General features: G+C 42.5%; 1 protein-coding gene across 1 annotated transcript; it reads right to left on the bottom strand.

Moving 5' to 3' along the window:
• Window positions 1-3,547: 3,547 nt before the first annotated feature.
• On the bottom strand, window positions 3,548-6,357 carry LSM11 (LSM11, U7 small nuclear RNA associated; the record flags this gene model as incomplete). The annotated part of the gene is made up of 3 exons (XM_010188293.1): window positions 3,548-3,952; window positions 5,393-5,476; window positions 6,218-6,357. Coding segments are annotated over 3 exons (629 nt in total), but the record flags the coding sequence as incomplete, so codon positions are not given.
• Window positions 6,358-9,534: the final 3,177 nt, after the last annotated feature.

Genomic DNA, 9,534 nt, shown 5'->3' with positions numbered 1-9,534 from the left:
TGAACTGTGCTGAACCAGGCTGAACAGTGTCCTAGAAACACTGGAGAGGCTGCAACCAGCATGTGGATCCTTTCCAAAGAGTTCTTTAGACTTGGCCCAGAGCTTCTTCACTCTCACACAGCTTTCTGAAGACTGCCTCCTGCTCCTACAACTCATTCAGGTGTCCATGCTCAGACCATCTTGGTGACACTGCAGCAATACAGGAACAACGAGGAGCAGACAGCTTCTTGAACAAAGAACCTGGATTTTATGCTGAGTTTGAAACAGGAAAAACATGACAAGAAATAACCAGAAACAATAAAAAAATCAAAAGCAATCTGTTTGCAAGGGTCATTTTTTTCTAAAAAAAAAAAACCAAACAGATTTACATGAATACTGAAGTGAGATAGAAGACTTCATTTCAGAACATCACATTCGATTTTATTTAAAGAGCAACTTTATCTGAAGTACTAAACATGCAAGTGACAACACATACAGGATCACTTGCTTAGCCACAATCATGATGCTCGAAAGAGACAAAAATCACAAATGATATACTTGAAAGAGACAAAAATCATAAAATAGCCTTTTGATAATGGGCTTTAAAAAGATACAATGCCAGAAAAGGCAGGGAAAAGGAAGACATTTTGGAAGATCTGGAGTTGTAGAAGAGGCTGTTATTTAGGAAGCAGCTTGGAAATAATGAGATAAGGGGATAGGGAAATGGGAAACAAAGAATCACCAAATAAGCCATTAAATCTAAATTGGAAGAGAGAATTTTAAGCAACTCCACAGATGAGACAACAATGAGAACAGAGGAGGAACGGTTTAATAATGAGGTAGAGCAAAAAAGTAAACTGTATAGTTCTTAACCAGGTTTGTCGACTGAGGTGGTGATTTTGGAAGAACAGGTCAGCGATGATATAAAAATCAAGGCACAAATGCAAGTGTAAGCACCAGCATTTTTCATAAAACATGAATAAAAGAAGCTTGTAGATGGGAAGCAACAAATAACTGCAAGTGTTCAGAGAAAAACTTCTGCTTAAAGGGAACACTGAGATTTCTCATAGCAACTGAGACCTTGGTGAAGTGCCAGCTGACAAGGAAAGAGCGCAGTACAGCCACAGGAATATTCATGGTAGTTGTGTCTTATTTAAATCACAAGGCAGTGTAAACCAGGCAGACAAAGAGAATTAAGAATATGAGGTAAAGAAAAGCAAGAATTCAACTAGATGTCATAATACATAGGCCTGAGTGGAGATCTGACACCCTTTGGTTGAGTATGAAGGAAAGAGGAGAGGAGTCAAAACCAGCAGCCTTTGGCACGACTGGGAGAGGCAGAGATAAGGCATCCCAAGCAACTGAAATAGAAAAACGGTCAGAAAGCAGAGAAGAAAACACAGCTCACAACCAGAAACATAATGAAGAAAAAGATTCATTCGCAATAAAAGCTGCTGAGAAGTCAGGAGCAGAAATAAGCCCCTTGTTACTAATTTCACACGTTTCTAGTGATTTGTGAGGGTTCTGGTCAGCTGGCAACCACACAGAAAGCCAACCAGGAAAGGTTCAGAAAGCTGGGACAACTGGGGTGGGTAGAAGAACAATCTCCCCAAGCCAGAGTTTGGAATCTCCTGAGGAGAGGAAGTACTGACAGGAGAAGGGACAAAAAAAAGCAGAGCTGCAGACCACACGGACACAAACGCGAGCAGCACAAAGAAGAGGACAGAAGAACCTCCAAGGGAGGAATCTTTACAGTGCACAGTCTCACTTCATAGTGGGAAGAGATCACCGCAGTAAAGCTATGTATAATAAGAAACTGTAGAAATTCTTTCATTTTTTCTTTTCATTTTTCCCCACTCTTCATGAAATTGATTGCACCTGCAGGACTTTTTATTCTGAGTCACTTCTGTCCCAGGCTGAACTCAGGTTTGCAGCTCAGTGGCTGAGCTATCAGCCATCCAAGCCCCATCTCTTCCGAAGTGTTGGCATAAAAGTTTCAGGCTCCCCTAGAGGCAGGCAGCTGCTTTGTGTGTCCAGGAACTCCTGCTAAATGACTTCTGTAATGCACCCAAGCACCAGACGTACCCCTAACGACAGGACAGCAATATGCTGCATTTGCAGCAACAGAAATATATACCACTGAGAGTACACTCACTCAGTTTGAGGACTTGTGACCTCTATATGCAATACAAGACCTACTATATAGCACTAAAAATTTGTTCTACCCATTGCCACATCTAACCATAGTCCTGGCAATTTCCCAACTGCATCTTAAACACACGGAGCTGCTGCGAAGCGTAAGGAAGTTGAGATGGACACAGTAATAGCAGTGTGAAAGCTATTGGCCTTAGACATCTAGAGGAACAGACTAGACAATATAACAGCTTCATTTACCCTCAAACTTTTGCACATAGCTCTTGAAAAGCACTTTATACCTGCAGAAGCACAGCCTGATCTACAGGAGCTTAAGAACCTTGCTAAAAGAAAAACAACTGATTTGCTGAATTTGACACTTACACTTCAAAACATTCCTAGCCACTCCTCCAAAGCTCACCTCAACTGGCATTACATGATGGATCACTCTTATGGATAGGAAAGACCCATGAAGATTTCAGCTCCACGAGAACTGCTGGAGACACAGCACCTCTAGTTTCAATAGAGAGAACTTGAAAGGTGCTTAGATACAGTACAACTGCACTCAGCACAAACACCTACATCTAAGAAATACTGCATCTTTGCAAACTTCACAGTTACACTAAGTAGCGAATGAAATATAAAAGTACAATTTTCCATCTGCATCCACAACGTTCACAGACTCCAAATATGGAGGTCCCTGGATCAGCTGCATTAGCTGCTTGCTGGTGCCACACAGCTAAAGCACAGCATTGCAAACAGAAGCCCAAGCTTTGATATCGAAACCAAACTAAAGTCCTGCCATCATTCACAGAAAAAGAGCTGGTTTCAGTTAAGAGCTTTTTCTATCACACAGGGCATTACAGAGCTAAATATGAAGAACAGGCTAACAGCCATCAGTAGTGTGTCACTCCACCTTTCTATAGACCATTTCAAAATGACTGCCAGAATTATGTCCAGAAAAGAAGACATCCATGTAACAACAGCAGATGAACTGTTGGTTTCATCAGCAATCTTCTCTTGAGATGACTCAGAACATGCGAAATAGCATGTGATTCATTTCAGGTAGAGATCTCATCTTAAGCTCCTTAGAAGTTTGCCACAATCAGCTCCTATAACTGAGTACACCAAAATTCTGTTCCAGCCCTCTCCATTAGGTTCTTTTTAAGGAGCAGCAGGATCTGTGCTTACCTCCCTCATCTCACAGAAACAACTGTGTTGCTGACCTTGTCCTGAGACCCCCAGCAGAGCTCTAAGGAGGCTGCTTTGGCATCAAGCTCAGGATGCTCCAGCTAGAATTATTTCCCCTACCTTGTTAGGGCAATGGGAAACCAGTCACAGTACCATCATACTTAATGAGAACACTACATAGCAATGAGAGCTGCAGCCGCAATTCATGCTATCAAATAAATACACTGACAAAGGCTCAGCCAAGTCAATGTGCTAAATGGACAAGCAAGACATTCTCTCCTCGAATAAAAATCTGGTTTATGTGACGTCTGAACACCTGTTGATAATCCACTTTGGGCCGCCTTTTTCTCCGTGACTGGCTTCTTGCACGGGTACCGCCAGCGCTGGCACCCTCCGTGCGGGCAGTCCCGCTGCCCACATCAGCTTCACCTCTGGCAGCCAGATGCAAACTGTCACCAGGCGTCTTCTTTTCTGCAGCTCTGCCCAAGCGTTTCTGCCTCTCGTGCTCATCTTCTGCTCTCCCTCGTCCCGATCCAACTTTCCATCCCAGCGCCTTAGAGTCATTTGTCAGGGCGAGCTCCTCTGAGACAGTCTTTGAGTCAGCTCCCTTCTTTACTGAGGACTCCTGCAGTTTGAGTCTGTCAAACAGCTGCAAAAGAACGTTTGTGTATATGAACACATCTGTAAATCAAAGAGAGGCCACTTGTTCGGCTTTTCTACATGGTATTTGCATACACAGTCCCAAATCAGAGCTCACAAAACACAATTAATGAAGAACTTTTACCAGCAACAAATACTATGTTTTCTTGCCAAAGTCAAACTGTGATATAAGGTGAGTGGATCTCTTACATGCACATGGGCGTCTTTATGTGAGCACTTAGGAATTTGATCTGGGGAGCAATACTGATGTGCAATACAATTTAACTGCGGTCAGGAACAACAGAAAGCTACCAAGTTCCTCACTTTCCTCAACGCTCTTGTAATGTGTCAGATAGTATTAGAGAGATTTCCATCCTTGTGTCCTCAGGCAAAATATGAACCCCTAAGATAAGGGGGCCTCAATCAGCAAAGAGTGTATACTGAAAAAATGATGGACCTTTTGGGTTCCCCAAAACAAGCTAAAAGAGGCAACACAAGAATAATAAGAGCTAGAGCAGCAGATCCAAAGCACGGTATGAACTCATTAATCTAAAAACACATGGTGCTGAAACTGGAAAAGAAACTGCTTTTACTCTGGCAGCAGGCAAGCTTTTCTAAAATACTGACAAATGAAAAGGATTCTCGGTTCGTCTGTCTCTTCCCAGCAACAGGATGGAAAGCCAGTCCCTGCGAGAATGGGCTAAAGGAACAATGACAACTTGATTATTTTTAACTAATCTTTCAAAAAGGAAGGGTGGGTTCTATCAGAAAACAGATTTAAATGGCTGGAATTTGAAAGCAAATTCCTCACAATGAAACTGTTTAAAAGTTTTTGTGATGCCTCTCTGATGTCCAAAAGGCCCAGAGCTAAGCCATTCAATAGGCACAGCCCTGTCACAGTTTTTTCCTTCATTGTTCAGATGTTCATCTATCATCTTTTCAGCTCTCAACCTCATAAACATCTTTTTTTGCAGCTAGATCCTAGAGAGTGTCTTGCTTTGGAGCAACATGCAGAATCCTGGGCTTCACGGTACCTAGACTAGAAGCGAGCAAACAGAGGAACTGTTTCGTTGCCTGGACACAAAGGCATGAACACCAGTAACAGTGATGCACTGCCAGATCACCTGGCAGGACAAATGTGGTGCAAAAAACACACAGAACAAATAAATCAAAAACCACAGAGTGCCCTTACAGAAGGTCAGCATACTGCACTAAGCAGCAGTGATCTGATATTAGGAACTCTGAAGTGGAAATTCTGTAACAGTGAACTATGGCCAAAGCACTTTCAAACAGGTGAGAAAACTGTTGGTTTTTTCCCCAGTTTAAGTTATTTTGTAATCATTTGTAATAAAAGCAGGTAAAATATTTCAAATGTAAATATAGTTTTCCAATCAATGCTCCCCTTTTTAAGAGATACTACAAAAAATGAAAGCTGTACACAGTTACCTACCCGGGTTAGTGTGAGCTGAGGCTCTGCGTAGAAAGCTTTACCCATTACTGGTTTCCTGTACGTCTCATCCACATCAGTCAGGGCCTAGAAGAAGATAAAAGAAACAAAAAGGTCACAATTAAAAGAAAACATGAAGCAGCTTTGGACCTGCTGTGTCATAGCATTATGAAATTATGTTCTATCTGAGAGAAAATCCATCCTAGGAACACGCTGTGCTTTGGAGCTGACTGCTTAATCAATGTACCGAGGTATAAAAGCAACAGCAAAGCCCAGCATCCATTCTGCATTACTTGCAAAATCTTTCTGAGCCTTGCCTGCAAGATGCTTCCTCCTCTCCCACCTATTTCCAAACTTTTCACAGCCCCAGGCTCACAAATATTTAATACCTGCGTTTCCATCCACTGTCCTTAAGATCTTCATGAGGTAAAACACAGGGAAAGGCTTTTGCCACTGATATCCCAGTGATGTTTAGTGATAGAGAAGTGGCTCCCACTACAACAAAATTGTGTTTAGCAGAGAAAGCTTTGGAAGCTGCTGGTATTTCTCATATTCCACCTTCCTGGGTTCTTATATAAAAGCTTTGAAGATGCTGGGAATGCTTCAAGGCTCCTCTCTCACCTAAAACCTTCTCTCAGGCACCTCTCAGATGTACCAATCCAACACCAAGCACTGCTTCAGTTTGAAACCCAGCACTCGGTGCCAGAACAAATTAGCTTTAAGACCACAATACCACATTAATCTTCTTCTTCTAGTTTGCTTAATCCTGTTGCAAATTTCAAGTTTTCAATGTAGCAGTGATAAATCAGGGGCTGGAACAATAATTACCATGTTCCAGAACTTGTCAAATGCAACCAAAAATCCTGTGCAGACTCCACGAAGTCCTTTGAAAGTGCGGATATGGACGTTGATTTTTACACCATCCCGGACACAGCGATGAAGCTCCCCCAACGGGCTGCCTTCATGGACTACAACAGACAGAGAACATCACTGGTTGTCAACAAAATATATACATACAGATATAAATATAAACATGCAGAAATCGACTCTATGCAGAAGTACAGCAGAGTTTTGCACAACACTTGTCCTCGTGACAAAAGAAACAAGAAGCCCCAGAGCACTGTAACGCACTGTGGTTGTAATTACCAGACCACCAAAACTCTTCTTACAGCGGGGACAGCAAAGACGTCAGAAAATACAAAAGTTTCACTTGACATAACCCACAGCCAAATCAGCCTTCGCTGAAAATCTTTCTGCTACATTTCAAAAACATACTAAGTAATGCTAACCTTAAATAAACGTGATTCAGAAGAAACAGAAAGCTCACAGAGGCAGAGAGAGTTCTGCAGAAAAGACAAATGCCTAGTTAGGGCTACCTTAGGTTGGTTACCAACTGTTAATAAAGGATTGTATCGGATGTGTTCCTTTTCTTTACAAGATTTCTGAAGGAATGGGTAACTTAAAGTTCTTCAACTAAACTGGATCAGGTTAAATTGATGAAAATGTATTGTTTCAGTTAAAACTTTCGGCAGCCAGCTGATCATCCCTCAAAGCTGTACAACCCTTCACCCTTCAAAGACGTACAAATCTTTGGCAAATAAGTATTACTAAAAAGCAGCAGCCACCAACGAAGCCAAGCTAAACTGCAGAACAACAATGCTTGTAGATGGGGCAAAACCTAAGGAATCCAGCAAAACATACGAATTACCTGGCAAACAAACCTTATCTGCACACTAGATCTTTACAAGTGTAAATTACCTAGAGGGGAAGATATTATTTACTTTACAACTTCCACCAATGCCCTGGTGAAGCCATTCCAGAGATACATTACAGCTCCATGTCTGCTTGTGCAAACACTGCCCCAGGATTGCCGGGCAATTCCTGCTGAGAGTCAGGGAAAAGAACTGGCCCAAAATCTCACACAGTCCTTCACGTTAATAAAAATAAATGAGACAGAGATGACCGCTCGCCTTGTGCTTTAGGAACTGTGTGTTCAGGGTTTGATTTGAACACTAGAAAATGCATCCTGTGAGTGTAAAATACTGCCCTGCAGTATTTGGCTGTATGGTAATTCTTAGTCACAGCACGGAAATCTAAAGCAGTTTCCTCTGAATTAACCTAATCACATTTATTTTCTGAGATCGACTGTCTTCTCTCCAGCCTTGTCCAACTGGATGGATGGGAAAAATTGCTTTCACACAGAGCATAAAGTGCCTCAGTACCTCCCATCTTTGCTTATGGGGGTCATTTCTTCAGTCTCAGTGCTTCCTTCAGCTGAACTGATGGCAAACCTACGTTCTGAATTCACAGGTCCATCACGGGAACCAGAGACACCACCATCCCTACATCAGATTGATGCTGTTAACCAGACAACAGCAATTTTTCTAACCAACCCTGAGAATTTACAGGATCATTTTAGGTTTAGGTATTTTTTAATAGATTTTAGATTCCTATGTTCCTTTTATACAGAAACTTTAGCTACGACTTCTTATGAAAATCCAAGTACAAACTTTATTTCCAGCTATGCCTTTGCTTGTCAGCATCCCACTAGGACTGGTGAAAAACACTACTTCACAGCTCTACCAAATCACAGTACAGTCTCTTTCCACTTCTCCTTGATGTGTAAGGGCAACCTCCAACTTCACCTGATCAAAAGGGCAGAACACATCATCCAAAAACCTTTCAACAATCTGATATCCACTTACTGGGAAAAAATAAAACCAGCAACGCATGGAATTTATCTTTGCAATGTACCTCTTCAGTCATCCCTCACGACAGGCAAAACTTTAGCTCCATGTTACATTTCTGGCCCACTGAACTTAAGGAACACGTCACACCTTGTCACAGCTACCTGGGAGCACAGCACCACAGCTGTGGGATGCAGCAAACCACGTACCACAGTTACTGTCAGAGGCAGCTACGGCCTTAGAGTCCAAGCTGTAAATGCTGGCCCACTTGCTGTGCGGACAGGCCCCCTACTTACAGGGAAAGCACAAAATTTTGGCTAGGAATTATTCTTAAAACTCTCCAGACTGCTGAATAGCACTTTCTAGGTCAGTTGTGCCAGTATTCTTCAAGCTTGTCCAGTCTTAGATGCGTGAATATTAAAGATGTGCTCTTAATGGAAGCATGTAATTTATTTGCTAGATCACCACTAAAGTTAATCTTTACTGAGGGGTTTTTTTTCAATTTCCATCACAATAATCCAGATACAGATCCTTTTCACTAAGATCCTAAATCAATATTTAAGGTCAGTTCTTTTAGAAATCCTACACCAACAGAACCTCTGCATCTATGCAAAACGCTAAACTGACATGGTATTTAGGATCATGCAGTATCTATGGCAACAAATACATTGTGTTCTAATGTCTAAGCAAGGAAAAAGTTCTGCTTTGGGAATTTGGGATTCAAAAAACACTCAGCATTTTTAATTAAGTGCACTAAAATGACATCTCGTCTCATAGCGATGCCATTCGACTCCTGGTGTCGCTGCACAAGTCGCGCCCTGTCACATTTAGGGGCTCTTACCCTGACTGCACACATGAATTTATACAAGAAACTTGTGTCATCACCACAGCTGATGAATTCAGCAACATCACAGCTGCCTCCTACCTCAGTGCACTGTTCTGCCACCCTGATGGTTGAAAGCCAGCGCTGTATTTATGCCCCCAGGATGTACTGTCAGTACCAAAGATACAGCAGTGCATTACAGATTCATGCTGTGGTTATGACTTAACTATGAGCCACACGGACTCAAACCTGATTCCTGGTTTAAAAGCTGTACTTTTGAAAGCACAGCAGTTTCTCATCCTTTCCCTCTTTAAAATCAAGAGTAAGAACATAATTAACCGAATTACAGAGGAGGATGTCACTATAACAAAATCAGTGTAACCTCCGAGTAAGCAGCTCTGTGAAATGCGCTGTCCCTCATTTCCACATCCTTGTCTCACCCTTCAACCCAGCACACAAACGACATTTTCCAACCGAACTCCACCATTTCCCCCTCCCCACACCCCGCTGCCACCCAATCCCTTCCTCCAGCCCCCGCTCTGTCCAGACCTCCAAACTCCCCCAAACTCCATCCCAACTCCACGCCTGCGGCCACAGCCGGGCCCAGCCCGCACCCCCCCATCACCCCGCACCCC

The sequence above is a fragment of the Mesitornis unicolor genome, unplaced genomic scaffold (genome assembly GCF_000695765.1).
Source record: "Mesitornis unicolor isolate BGI_N332 unplaced genomic scaffold, ASM69576v1 scaffold17517, whole genome shotgun sequence".
Taxonomy (NCBI): Eukaryota; Metazoa; Chordata; class Aves; order Mesitornithiformes; family Mesitornithidae; genus Mesitornis; species Mesitornis unicolor.
The sequence above is the reverse complement of the archived record's forward strand: the minus strand, read 5'-3'. Positions and strand labels throughout refer to the sequence as shown.